The following is a 14,144-nucleotide window of genomic DNA, read 5'->3' on the forward strand; positions in this document are numbered from 1 at the left end:
CCCCCCACCCCTTAACATAAATTCCTTAAGTATCATTTGAAGTGAATATTGAATATCTAATTCAAACCTGACAATGACACGCTTTATGAAATACATTTATTTACCCAAATTCAAGGAGAATTCAACCCTGGTGTTTCGAAAGTGAAAAAAATAACATTCTAGGAACGTTCTAGTAATGTGTCATCGGGGGAACCAATAGCAGATGTTACTGTTAAGCGATGTTACTGGCGCACTTTAAAGATATATCAGTAATTTTATTTTATTTATTTTTTATTTTTTATATGTATATATGCTGTGGTTTTCTGCTTTAGCTTTCAATTTAGCATTTAGAAACGATTACCGTTAGTCCGATCGGAGGTTGGTTTGAATGGCGTCACGACTGGAACGGTCACCTGGATCTCTGATTGGCTCAGAGCGGTGATCCGGGTACTGCGCAAGAACGAGCCCATTAGCTAAAGGTACCAATATGGCGGAGGTAAGAGGGAAAACAGGGGAGAAGCAATCGATCTTAAATCGATATTTTTTTATTTTGTGTGGTGTATTTTTAATTTGTTTGCTATCGATTGAAGAAATAATGTTTTTTGCCTACCGTGTAGCGTGTTTGGTACAATAGTTGTTATTTTTATCGCTCCTAGATATGTCTAAATGTCTAGACTGATCCTTCACTACAAGGCCGCTGCGCCGTCGCTCTCTCAGCTGCTTTGGTATAGCGGCTGTGTAAATTGATACGTAAATTTAAGGCTAGCTTGCTGGTCAAATGATACACATAATAATCAGCATTTACGGTGAATTGAATCTCCTTATCCTCGCCCTGAGCTCAGGACACCAGTGCTGTGATGTCCACCAGTAATTTATCAAGTGTTACACCGCGTAGACGAAATGAATGTTTACATGTCTCGATGGATAGCTCTTACATTAGTTCCCTGGAGTTAGCTTGGTGGCTAGCTGACGTTACTGCTATAAGGTGTAATAGTGCTTCAATTGTATTTCTTCTGTCAGAATATGCCGTGCGATTTTCTTGAATGTTGCCTGATCACGCACTCCATTAAAGCTAGATTCTTGAATTTTCAGTTGATCATTTAATTGTGTAGCATTTCACCGCGGTTGCAGCTGTACTAGTCTCTTGCTGAATATAAGGTAACGGTTAATGCAGTTTTGTCGGCCGTCCATTTATGTGATATTTAGGTTGATACTTGAACGTAATTCACGAAAATGCATGGATTTATTTTAAGGCTAGTGCCTGAGCATTTAATTCGGATAATTATTACAGTTCTGTTATTCTTCTAATAATATCTGAATTTATTTTCCAGGCTTCCCTAGGGAGTTCAAGTCCAGGTTAGTAATATGTCGCTATCATGCAAGTAATGCTGTATTTTGTATTCAGTTATTGATAGATGTGTCAGTGAAACACATGCTAATAGTACACTTTGGTTATTGACTAGTGGAATTGTCAAATGAATGTACATTTTACATGTTTTATTGATAAACGTAAATGGTACACAAAATATTTGTAAATTGTTCTGACATGATATGTCTTCGAATCTGACAAAAATCACAACGCTTCAATTTATCTGGGTGCTAATGTGCATGATAGTGCCTATTGATGTAATCTGTAATTTTTCTATTAATGTGAATGATAATGTTGCAATTTCTAAATATTCTGTTTGGAAGTTTTGTACTCATATATTTTTTTTCTCTCCCCTCCTTCTTTGCAGTTGGCTCTTTATCATCAGAAGACCATGATTTTGATCCCACAGCGGAAATGTTAGTTCAAGAGTATGATGATGAGAGGACTCTGGAGGAGGAAGAGTCTCTGGAAGGAGGGAGGAATTTCAGCTCTGAGATTGCAGATCTAGAGAAGGTATCTTTTCAAGTAAAAACAGCAGTTGTGGATTAAAACATCTTTCTTGCCATTTTTAATTTGGTGGGTGTTATTTATTTCTGAGTCATATTCCTGTTTTCCCAATGTCCACTGTCAATCTTTTTATTGTAGACTCTTCCTGCACAATTTTAAGATGTCAGTTATTAAAATGAGAAATATCTATCCATATGTCGCAATGGCCATTTTCATTTTATTTCATACCGTGTATCTTGATTGTGTTTCTCATTTTTCCTAGGAGGGAAACATGCCCTTGGAGGAGCTGTTGGCAATCTACCGTTATGAGGCCTCAGCTGGTTCCAGTATAGACAGCTCCTCTGGAGATCTTACAGATGAGTTGCCTGATATGACATTGGACAAGGTTAGTTTCACCCATCTTGTGGATATTTCACACTCAATAAATGTCAGCGAAACAGTGGGAAGATAATTTCTTGTTCAACCCCAACTATGTTTTTAGGAGGAAATTGCTAAGGACTTGTTGTCTGGTGACTATGAGGAGGAAACGCAGTCCTCAGCGGATGATCTAACTCCTTCAGTTACCTCCCATGAAGCCACTGATTTCTTTCCAAGAACACTTCGATGTAAGTAACTAATGAAACATAAAGTCCCATTTTGTTCTCTGGATACTTACAAAGTAAATGTAATTTTAAAAAATACATAATTTTATTGTCTCTTGGTATACTGGTGAAGAATGGTCCGACATTGTTTTGAGATAGTTCTGACAAAAAGCGGGTCCGTTGACATTCGTTGAGGTTTCCTCGCTCTGTTGTGTAGGAGGTAAATACTCCTATACAGACGAGTGTTTTCTGATTTCTTTAAAGTAATTTGAAATTCTAAGTGGTTGCAAATGGTCTGTGTCATCGCTCATCACCATAATGTTACTTGGACCCCAGCTGTATTTTGCCCCTGACATGCAGCTAATTGCAGCCTAACTGCAAAGTGATCACACAAAGTTATAGGGTAAACCAACAGCTCAGCCAATATTCATATTGTCTTGAAGGTTACAAGGTGGTTTTTTTTTTTTTTTTTTTTTTTGTGGTCCAAAATTGCATTTTGGCAGGTTTACAAGTCTTCCAGATTGCTTACTTACCTGTAAAATTTGGACATTGTCTCAGTATTAAAATTATCAGCTCATTGTGTTTTTGTTTTTTTCTCTCAGCTAATGCTATCTCTGATGGTGACAAGGAGTCTGAGTGTGATGAAGACGGCCCGAGCCCAGAAGACTCTAGAAAGGTAAATTCCATGGCCGTATCAGGACAGGTGGCATTTCCGTCACTGTTCCCTTTTGAGTCGCCTACTACTGTAAAGTTTAAATTTATGTTTCATTACCCTTCTCATTGAAAGTCACGCTTGCACTAGCATCCCTGAGAAAATATTCCAATTTTCAATATTTCACCACAACTTGGATTTAAAACTGTATCGATTTGCTCATCGTGATTTTTTTTTTGATCAGGAAATAATGGTTGGAACGCAATACCAAGCAGAAGTTCCATCCTGCCTCTGCCACTACAAAGATGGAGAGAAAGGTGACTGCTATGTTTTGTTTTTCACTGATTTATCCATACATTTGATATTATTGTGAAGATAATATTAGTGAGCTGGTTCTAACTGTCAACTACTTTGTGTGCAGTTTATGAAGATGAAGATGAGTTATTATGGAGCCCAGGCATATTGCCAGAGAACAAGGTCAGGAGTTTCTTATCGGATGTGTTGTCACGGACAACAGATGAAAAGACGGGATGTGACAAACCAGGGGTTCACGTACGAGACAACGAGCAGGTTCGTAATTAATGGAATTGCATAATTCCAGGGCACTTTATTAAGAAAACTTTTGATTGCATTTGGTGGTCAGATTTTTGTATTTCAAAGTTTTCTTTCCCTTTTAAATGAAGCAATATTAACATTAAGCTGTCACACACACACACACACACACACACACACACACACATGCACAGTCACACATCACCTGATCCTTACATACCGATAATCACAGCAAAAACTCATCAGGATGTATGATAGCAGGTGAAGTATTTCATAAAACATAAAATTCACCATTCCAATGAGCAGTTATTTTAATATTATAAATTTGAGTCTGTACATCTTTAAGTTCAATTAGCTACAAGTGGACATGAGCCAATTTTTTTATTAAAGGAGTTTTTAAGCACATGTTCTTTAGTACAGTGTACACCATTTGTTATATTAACAGATCAATTGTCATGAAAGAGTGAAAGACAAATGGAAACAATTCTTGTGTAGGTCTCCTCCAGACCATTTAGATTGATTGGATAAAGACTAGGATGAGTGAATTAGCAGCAGTAATAATTTGTGATTAAGTTAGTTTTGACTTGGTCTGTCCCACTTCCTTATATTACTAAACATAAAACATTGAAAACATACGTCCTCACCAAGCACTACCCTACTAATTGCACCCAGCTCCCCCCCCCCCCCCCCCCCCAATGAAAGTACACCCCCCTCATCCCATCTTTGGAAAAAAAAAAAGGCTGACAGGCATGCCATTCCACAATCACTTCTAGTCTGTGCAGGAAGATATTTGGACTCCTGCAGAGTCTGCTATTAACATGTATCAGTATAACTTGTTTGACTCAACGAGTTTGCTCTCAGAGTCCATACTGTGTGCTGAGAGCTCAAGGATATCTACTTGTTTATCCCTTATCTCCTGCACAACCCCCAGCATTTTTGCATGCCGTACACATTGACCTGTGGATGTTAGGCACACTATGGCCTTTCTTGTTAAAAATCCCATACCGTAGCCTCTTGAGACCGTAGTATACATAGAATTTAAATTTTAAAACCTATTTTGGCAACTAATCAAGCTTTTACCCCTTGATTCTCCTCACAGGCTTTGCATGAGCTTGTCAAGTGTAACTACAACACCCGGGAAGCACTGGAGAGATACTGCAGCCGCATCAAATTATCAAAAGGTAAGTTAAGAAAAACTCCTGCTCATGCGGGTGCTACCCCCAGGTAACAGATGTATCTGTAGTCAAATGAGTGAAGTTCTATTTTCCATTGGTAGCTGCTCCTACAATCTGATTGTGAAACAGAATAATCAGACATACAAGAAAACTAAAATCTTATAGCCAGGGAAACCTTTCCCCATTTTTTTTACATAATATTTAAAACATGTATGACATTGAATGTCTTGTTTTTCAATTAAACCGTATTTTATCAAGTGTGCAGAATGAGCCTGAAACGAGGAATGAAACTCATCATGTCTATCCAAGTTTCACTTTCTCATATAAATGCTGACAAGCATTCACACCACACAGTAAGCTTATAAGATATCGCTTCCAGTCGAAGACTCGGGACAAACAAAATTGCAACGTTTTCATTGGACTATGCCTACTTGTTACTCTTTGTAGTCTGTATGATTGCCTATATTCTTAACGTTCTACCCATCTTGTCTTGGAAATAAATTAGGAGGCACATCAGTTGCCTCCTGTTTGAAAATACATTGTTTTTAATTTCAATATTGAATCTGCAGTTCACATGTGCATTGAACCCTGACCAGCATTCTGTGTAGAACAACGCCAACTTTGGCTCATTACATCTCCTTTGGAAAATTGTAATTGCTATGATAGTAAGACTGTGTGATGTTGTGATTTGAGGGGTCAAACCTGTATAATGTGACTTTACCAGATTAAGATATATTACTCAATAAATTGAAAGGAATTTTACCTCAGCTAATTAATTATATCCCCCTTTTTTGCTCTTGTTTGTGAGTCAAAACTATTCTTTATCGTTAGTGATTATTTGGTATTTTCATTTTTCAAGCTTTTGTGTCTAAATTCATGAGATGAAGTTACCATTTTAATGTTTGCATAATTTGACTGTGTATCAATATGAAACTTCCAAATGTGTTTCATTCCAGAAAAAACGCCCCAGTGGTCTGAAGAGGAATGCAAGAACTTTGAACATGCACTACAGATGTATGACAAAAACTTTCACCTCATACAGAAACACAAAGTGAGTTCCTGCGGTCGATTACAACTGAAGCAACCTCTTGGATGAGAAATGAAATGTTTTCAAGAAGGAAAAAATGGCATGACAAGATGTGAAAACAGTAGAGAAGACACTGTACCTATACAAAAACCCATGAATGTCTTTTTCCCAGGTAACTACACGAACTGTAGCAGAATGTGTGGCATTTTACTACATGTGGAAAAAGTCGGAGCGTTTTGATTTCTTCGTGCAGCAAAATCGTTTTGGGAAGAAAAAGTACAGCAGCTATCCTGGAGTAACGTAAGTGGCAGAAGACAGAAATACATCTACTCATTAAATCTGCACAATCGTTGGGAAAAAGTACTGCCCGTAAGTTTAAAAACAAACTGTCTAAAAGCAAAGTGGTGCATTTTCATTTTGCATCCAGCGACCTGATGGACAGGCTTGTGGATGAAGCCGAGGGCCTTGCAGTGGACAGTTCCTCCTCGGTGTGCTCTGGAGCCGGTGGAGGGGGAAGGCTGGAGTCCACCACGGATCAACAGCTCAGCTTGCTCAATTCCATCACTGCCAGTGATCTTACGGGTAAGTAATGGGAAGCACTACAGATGGGATGCGATCAGAAAAATTCAATTATCGGTCATGTCATTTCTTTGCATTGTACAAAATTGTATCGTACTCTTTACGAACGTCCCCTCGATTGCCCCGTCTCTTAGTCCAACCCTCATTCTTTGTGATTTCTCTTTCAGCTTTGAGTAACAGTGTAGCCACAGTGTGCAGTCCTGCGGAGGTCAGCTGCTTGGACTCCTACAGCTTTCCGCCCATGGAAAGTCTCCATCGTGGCTCCCTGAACCACGAGGAATCCCTTGGCTTCCCTTCCAACGGCACGGACTCAGATTGCCTCAACATGCTCGACACTGGCTTCTACCACTCAGACCTTGGCCAGCTGGGGGGAGTTTGCGTCAACAAGGACTGCGAGAGGCCCTCCAAGAGACTCAAGATGGCGCTGCCTGACCCCTTTATTAATGATGTCTCGGTGGGTAACCTCGGAGTAGACTTCGAAGCACGGCGGACAACAACACACCACCATCGAATCACCGGCACTAAAATGGCAGTGTCTGTTACAGACTTTGGGAGCTTGGCTGGAAGTGGCGAGCCCAATGTTTTTTTGGGAGCGCATGCACGGCACCACACACAGCACACCGCAGCACTTCAGTCAGAGTGATCTTCCTCATCTTCTTCCTCTGTTCTTCCCTTTTTCTTGTACATAAGACTGACCTCACTGGAGAATCATATATACATATATATATGCATGTAAATGCTTATGTATATATATATGTATATATATAATTTTTTTCATTGTCTTGTGTAATATGACATCAGTGATGTCTATCATATAGAACTAAAATCTTGATTTCTCTCAAGAGTTTATATAGCCATTTATTTTCATTTTTGTCTTGCTGTCTGTAACGTCCAAGAACAGTGGGGCCCAGAGTCTGCAGTAGGAGAGTTGTGTATCTTCCTCCCGACCGTCAAAACACAACATCTTCGGAGCTACAATATGTTATCCTGCCATTCTCTTCGTCTGCCAAATCATCCTAGTCCTCTGCCGCTGGTGGTTGTTTGGAGGTGCTGGTCGTTGTTATTTTCAAAGTGGTACTTTTCTTTTTTTTTTTCCCCTTCAATCAGTGTTTGGTTTACAGGTACTTTTCAGGAACCAGATTGACGCACGGTGATGTTGATACAATTTGCCCTGATCCAAGTCCGACACTTTTTAGACACAATGAAGTTTATTTGGCTGATATGAAACGACTGATACTTAAACTGGCACGTTCCCATAGTGAGAAGAGGAACAGCTGCTGATTTATATTTGAATTCAAACACTTAAGAGGAGGCTCTTTGTTCCTTCTTACATCTAGCACACATGTGGTTTCTAGAGAGCACTTTAACACAACAGCAAACAAGGGAGATTTTGGCCTGGCTGAAATGACAGAAGTCATGTTAATTTGTGACATTTGCTGTACAGCTATTTGTCCTTCTAACCTGTGAAGTGGTTCGATTTGCTGACCGGATGTTTGTCACGATGACCTGTGAAAGCGAAGGGAATCCGTGCTTTTTGCCAACTCCGATGTCCTAATTCAGTCGTTCGCTGGCGCCCCGAACTACTCATCCACTCGAAGTGTGGCTCTTCCATGCAGCAGAGCGCAACACAGGGAGGAGAGAACAGTGCTACTTGTAAACTGAGGTGGATTAAATCATCTCAGATTTAATGGGTTTTAATTTGATTAATTTAGCAATTATCAAGCTATAGGAAGTCCAGATTTGATCAGTCTCCCAAAAAATACTTAAAATGGGACTTGCAACACTAGAATGAACTTGAAAACCACAAATTGTTGTGGCCGCATATTTGCTTCGGCCCTTCAATTGAATTTTGTTTCTCTCCTGCCGTGGAACATTGTCAGTTGTTTTGTTCGCTTGTTTCCTTTTTAATTGTTTTCTTAAGTGGCCAAACTGGAACATTTTGAATGTCAGTGATAATCTTTTTATCTAAATCAAATCATGCTCCCATCGGCTTGTTTTATTCTCCTTGCCGTTCACAATATTGGATCAAGGATATCTGTGCTAAGTTAAAAATAATTGTTGCCACCTTGTTTACCATCTTTTTCTGTTTTTTTTTATATCCCTCCTTCAAGAGGAATAACACACTAGCAATCTGTCATCACACACTTTGTGCACAGGAAAGTATCTTTTATATACTTTTTCCTCTTTGATATATTAATCTATCTTTTAAGTTCATATGTTTCACCCATGCTACCTTTTTGGCGTAATAGTCATAATTATTTTAATTATTGTAAAAACAATTATGTTAAAAACAATTTTCTATGTCATGTAGCGCCATTTTCAGACCATTTAGCATGTTTGGATATACCTGAGAGCAGTATTAACTTTATTTAAAGCCACTCTGATACCTCTGCCTAACCTGTACTGACTAGACAAGGACTTGGATAATCTGGTAATTTCTTTCAGTCTAGTATCAGAAATATAATGGTTTTCTTGCCTGAAGTCCATATTTGTGAATTGTAAAATGTTTAGCGGGTCATTGTCAGGTGATTGGATGCAGTAGTGTTTACTTAATTTATCTATGCATTGTGATATGAATAATTAGTTTGTTTCAGGGGTACATGATGTTTGTAATGGCCATAGTTATCATTATGTGTGTACAGACAGGATTCATGAGTATAAACTATATTTAAGTTCAATCAAGTAATTCTGTTTCCCAATATCAGCATCAGAGAAAACTCATTTCTGTTTTTTATGTAAATATTTAGCAAATAGCCTTTAAAAAGTCTATTAACTGACCTCTTATCATTGTGAATCTGTGTTAATACAAAGATATAACTTTTTTTTTTTTTTCTTCTTCTTCCTCCTTCGAATGGCCATAATTTGTAGATAATGTACAGAAACTTTGGGTTTTGCATTTTACCGGTTGACTTGGTATTTGGATTTTCTTTCGTTTCATTTTTGCTTTTTCCCTTTTGGAAAAAAAAAAAAAAACATTACGATACCCAAGACACCGTGGCACAGTCAAAACCACGCATGCCGGCTGTGTCTGTCTCTCAACCGTACCACTGGAAAAAAAAAAAAAAACGGCTTTACCACAAGATTCGTTTGATAGTAACGTTGCAGTTTTTTGCATCCAGACCTGGCTACTTGTAGCCACGTGTATAAAGAAACTCACCTTTCTTTCCTTAAAAAGAATCTATTTACATGTTTTTGTCGTCTATATTTGTCTTGATGGTAAAGGGATGGCTGCTGCTCTAAATATGTGGGGAGCTAGATTCTCTTAACATGCAATGTGCATAATGCAGTAGGTCCTCCGAGCTCTTCTAGCTTTAGCAGTGCAGTGATATTTATTTCACCTGTGGTTTGTACAAAGACTCAGAGAAACTGTCAGAATGTAAAGGCCATGAAGTAGAAGTAGGTTTTCCACCACCCTGTGAACTCTCGAAAATGTGATTTATTGATATCTCTTGTTTGAGACGTGTGTGTGCAAGCAAGCACTAAACAAAATTTATTTTATTTTGTATTGTGTTTTGAAGTTTAAAAAACAAAAAAGGAAAAAAAAAAGAAGTATTGGAGTTGTGGTTTTGGAAACAAAAAACTTGTTCTTTGATGAAAAACAAAAACACCTTTGTGAATAAAAAAAAAAACCTACAAAACTTAAAAATGTATATCCAGAAATATAGACAATCAAAACGTCACTATGAGAAATGTTGAAGAAGCTATCTTTATTGTTTATAAGAATTGTACATAGACATTGAGTTGTTTTTTTTTTTTTTTTTGTTTTGTTTTTTTTTTCTTTTGTTAAACATTATTTTGTATTTTCTGTTGTACTTTAATACCTTGTGTACAGATCCAGAAATAAAGCTCTGGAAAAGGTTTGGAGATGATTGCATCTTTATTCTTCCCTCTGAATGGATGTTCACAGGCACAGAAAGAAAACATTTGGCTTGAAGTTTCATATTTGTTTTCATTATTTTTTTTCTATCTCACTCAGATTGAGTTATTGCCAAACCAGTGAGACAAATGATGGCAGAAGGACCTTTGTCGTCTTCTGGTACTCCCAATTGTTGACATTTTAGTGCATATCTTACTTTCTGAACACCTTCATTTGGTCGCTATGGTGTTAGTAACATGACGAGACTTTCTTTTGCTCATTTGAAATTCCCAGAAAATTGGATTTGCAATCAAAACTGTTAAAAGAATTTTAAGAATTGTTGTGCTGCAGCTGGCATGCGAACAGACAGGAGTCGCATTAGTGTCAGTTTAAAACAAAACCCTGGAAACTTTTTTTCCACATCGGAACCGCTACAGCATTATCAGCAAAACAATCACATACAGGTGTTTTGTTTTCTTTAAAATTTGGCTGTTTAAATGTTATGTGCTTCACTTTTTTTTTTTTTTGCAGGTGGACTTAAGCTGCCCTTGCTTCTGCTGTCAACCGTCAACTGATCAGCTCAGGATTATATGTCAAGCCTTTGGAAAACCTGGACCAAGTATTCCTTCTGTGAGGTACATTCCACGTCACAAGTTGGTGAGGCTAACATACCGGCTGCATGCTGTGCATTTCAATCATGTAAACAAAACCGCATTATTCATTACCAGGCTTTCGGAGAGGAATGGGCAGAGTCATGAAGTCCTCAGCCAGAATGACTTCAATATCACTGTCCTGAAGAGCCTCCTCAGCCTGTCTCCTCAGCTCGGAGACATCGTCCGCATCTCCTTCCCTCTGCTGGGAGGAGGGTTTGTACCTCTGACTGAAATGATACAGCACCAGCCTCTGCGCACGGCATGCTTGGGCCAGCGCCGCGGCCATTTCAGGCGTGCTGTGTCCGTGATCCACCGCTTTCTCCCTGTGTTCGCTCCCCAAGGTGGCCTCGTGAACCAGAACGTCTGCGCCGTCGCAAAACCTCAGCGGTCCGTCCCCTACCACCGAGCTGCAGTCCCCCAAAATGCAGACTTTTCTTCCGGGAATGGTTTCCTCCAGGACGTCGCAAGGCAACAACACGCGGCCGCCCTCGAGCGTCACAGACTCTCCTGCTTTCAGGCGCCCGTACAGTGGACCCGGTTTCAGGCCTACAGAAGACAAAATGGTTCAAACAGTAAGAAAAGATTCCTAAATAAAATTACAGCCCTAAACTGATGTGATATGCTTTTGGTATTAATGCTATAGACACACAAAATAAGCTCAGATTACACCAACCTAGTTCTTTCAGTAACTGAGTTTTCAGTCGTCCAGGGCGATCGTGCTCTTGAATGCAGAAACCAAAGGATGGGATCCGGTGGAACAACCTGAAGGCCTTGACTGCAAACTTCTTGTCTTCAAAAAGGAGGTAAGAGTCACTGGAGACATCTAAGGAGATGGTCCGTCCTGGCTGCTCCTGGGGGTGTGGGGGACCGCACTCTGTTGTCATCTGGCGAAGAAAAATAATCGAATGAAAACACAAAGTAAGCACAGCATCTACTTAATTATTTCATGGTATTAAAGCTGAATGTGATTAAAAAAACAGGCATAAATTCAATTCATTATTATTGTCTTGCCCTAACAGGATGCACAGCACTGTGATGGCCACGAACCTCGAGACTCAACTGTCCCTCTTCTGGACTTTGGTCTGCCGTGGGATCCAACTCATGCACTGCAGTAACAAGCACAATATGGATAAGAATGAAGCACATTAGAATAAGTGTGAGATTACATTATAAATCATACCGCATTAGTGTTCTACTGGGTCACGCAATTTTGTAGCATTGCACTTTACAATAATGCTAAAGCTATTCTATTCTTCTCAATGCAAAGCAAACACTTATTTATATAAATCAAAAATATTAAATATGGGTATGAGTGACAGATACGTGACAATTTGATAAATGCATGCAAAAATCCTGAATGTATTACCTGCAGAATGCAGTCAGACTGTGGCAGGAAGTGACCATTTATACAGTCAGGAAACATTATGCTATTATAAAGAGTTTCTCTGAGGATCTCTCAAGCTGACCAGCACTGGTTTATAACTGCTAAAATGTTCTGTATGTTCATGCAATCACAGGCCAAAGACCTCAGTGATACCTTGACAACCCGACCCACCTGCATAGGGGAAAAGCAACTGGGACCCTGTGAGGCCCAGCGTCACTCTGAGGAAATGCCGAAGCCCCCGGGGCCCATAGATGTCCACAGGGGTCTGCTGGGAGTCGGGGTTTGAGTTGAGACTCACGGTGCAGAGGAGTCCAGGAAGTCCAAACAAATGATCTCCATGCAGGTGGGAGATGAAAACCTTAGTGATGCGGCCTGGGGTGGACAAAAATGACATCTGTGGGATGCGTTCAGGTGCATAGACAGCTCACATCACATTAGCAAAACATTGAAGAGATGTTGCAGATAACAAGGATAGGGACTGGGTGTATAGGACCCGGGTCTTCACCCCTCCTGCTCCACCAGCAGGAGGTAGGCGCACACCACCCTCTGTGCTCAATATGCGCCTGCGCACTATGTCGGTGCACTGTCGCTTTAAGAAAAGACAGGGGGTGGGGTCTACTTCCGGCGTCACACGTCAAGCTCCCCTGACAGCTTAGCCAATCAGCGACTGATGCGGAAGTCAAGAGTCATACAATTGTTTGTTTTTTCACGCGGGGGGGCGAAGAAAGGTAAGGGTTCTTTTCTAAGTGTTTTTGCGTGGTTGTTTAACTTGCGTCACCGAGCAGTAGCGTGTGTGATTTGGAGACAGTAACTCGAACTTCATGGCCAACCGAACCTTGATTAAGGAAATCCCTGTTAAGGAAAGCGGCTACTTTCCTCGATGTTATTAGCATCGGGGGAAGTAGCACTGGAGTGCCAGCCCGGGCTGCTTTCAAATATCAGACTGGATAAACGGTTTATTTCGACGTATGTTTACAGACACGGGGAGCTCCGAGGAGGAACCGCGGGGCTCACCGGCTCTCAGCTGGCTCCTCATCAGCTGGGTCTGGGTCCCCTCCCCGCAGTCGAACAGCCAGCATTCTCCCTCCGACCGCAGCACCAGGGCCGATGCGCCGCGGTGAGGCGAGGGGTAAGCCGAACCGGTCCCGAGAAAAGTCAGGTCCATGGTCATCGTCGCAAAGATGATCGATAAAGTATTGATCTTGAGCGTCAGTTTACCGTCGCGACATGCCGCTCGAAAACACGGTCGCACGTAGATGACGGAAGCCGAGCGACCGTGTGGCGTTCAGGGAAATCGGGCAATTCACAACTTTTGATGGTGGACACAGGTGCATCAAAAATGTAAACAAAGGTTCTAGATTGCGTATACTTGTGGAGCAAATGAGCTACTATCACTTTTTATATGTATTTTCAGTTTGTACTTGCCATAAGAACTCTTTCATGGGCTTACTTCTACTCCTTTCGGCTCTTCCCTTCAGGGGTCGCCACAGCGAATCAACCTTTTCCATCTAACCCTATTCTCTGTATCCTCCTCTCTCACAACAACTTTTTCATATCCTTTCTCACTACTTCCATAAATCACTCTTCGGTCTTCCTTTAGACCTTCAATTCCAGCATCCGTCTCCCAATATATTCACCATCCCTCCTCTGTATATGACCGAACCATCTCAGTCTGGCTTCTTTGACCTTCCCTCCAAAACATCTAAAATGTGCTGTTCCTCTGATAGACTCATTCCTGATCCTGTCCATCCTGGTCACTTCCAAAGAGAACCTAAATATCTTTTCCTAAATGTCTGCGACCTCTAGCTCTGCCTCCTGTCTTACTCATTC

At 40.4% G+C, this 14,144-nt stretch overlaps 2 protein-coding genes and 1 long non-coding RNA gene across 5 annotated transcripts in view; 2 read left to right on the forward strand and 1 right to left on the reverse strand.

The window, feature by feature from the left end:
- Positions 1-1,029: 1,029 nt before the first annotated feature.
- mier3b (mesoderm induction early response 1, family member 3 b) lies at positions 1,030-10,277 on the forward strand. Its single transcript, XM_086174318.1, has 12 exons — positions 1,030-1,335; positions 1,716-1,861; positions 2,118-2,240; positions 2,337-2,460; positions 3,039-3,112; positions 3,333-3,405; positions 3,510-3,658; positions 4,740-4,821; positions 5,772-5,866; positions 6,015-6,142; positions 6,270-6,424; positions 6,589-10,277. The coding sequence occupies exons 2-12, from the start codon at positions 1,763-1,765 to the stop codon at positions 7,062-7,064; spliced, it is 1,578 nt and encodes a 525-aa protein (XP_086030444.1). The 5' UTR covers positions 1,030-1,335; positions 1,716-1,762; the 3' UTR covers positions 7,065-10,277.
- Positions 7,499-13,560, reverse strand: elac1 (elaC ribonuclease Z 1). The gene is made up of 5 exons (XM_086174319.1): positions 13,329-13,560; positions 12,486-12,686; positions 11,978-12,036; positions 11,604-11,814; positions 7,499-11,476 (listed from the first exon to the last, which is right to left on the reverse strand). Exons 1-5 carry the CDS (start codon positions 13,483-13,485, stop codon positions 10,992-10,994), a joined length of 1,113 nt encoding a protein of 370 aa, XP_086030445.1. The 5' UTR covers positions 13,486-13,560; the 3' UTR covers positions 7,499-10,991.
- Positions 12,934-14,144, forward strand: part of LOC147218267 (uncharacterized) — a 30,346-nt gene continuing 29,135 nt past the window's right edge. For 2 of the 3 annotated variants that reach the window (XR_015108828.1, XR_015108830.1), the window contains exon 1: positions 12,934-13,443. This is a non-coding gene — a long non-coding RNA (uncharacterized LOC147218267). The remainder of the gene's footprint in view (positions 13,444-14,144) is intronic. The other variant, XR_015108829.1, reaches the window with a different exon arrangement.

This window comes from Fistularia commersonii, chromosome 26 (genome assembly GCF_037954325.1).
Source record: "Fistularia commersonii isolate RoL2024-O1a breed Wild chromosome 26, RoL_Fcom_v1.0, whole genome shotgun sequence".
Classification (NCBI taxonomy): Eukaryota; Metazoa; Chordata; class Actinopteri; order Syngnathiformes; family Fistulariidae; genus Fistularia; species Fistularia commersonii.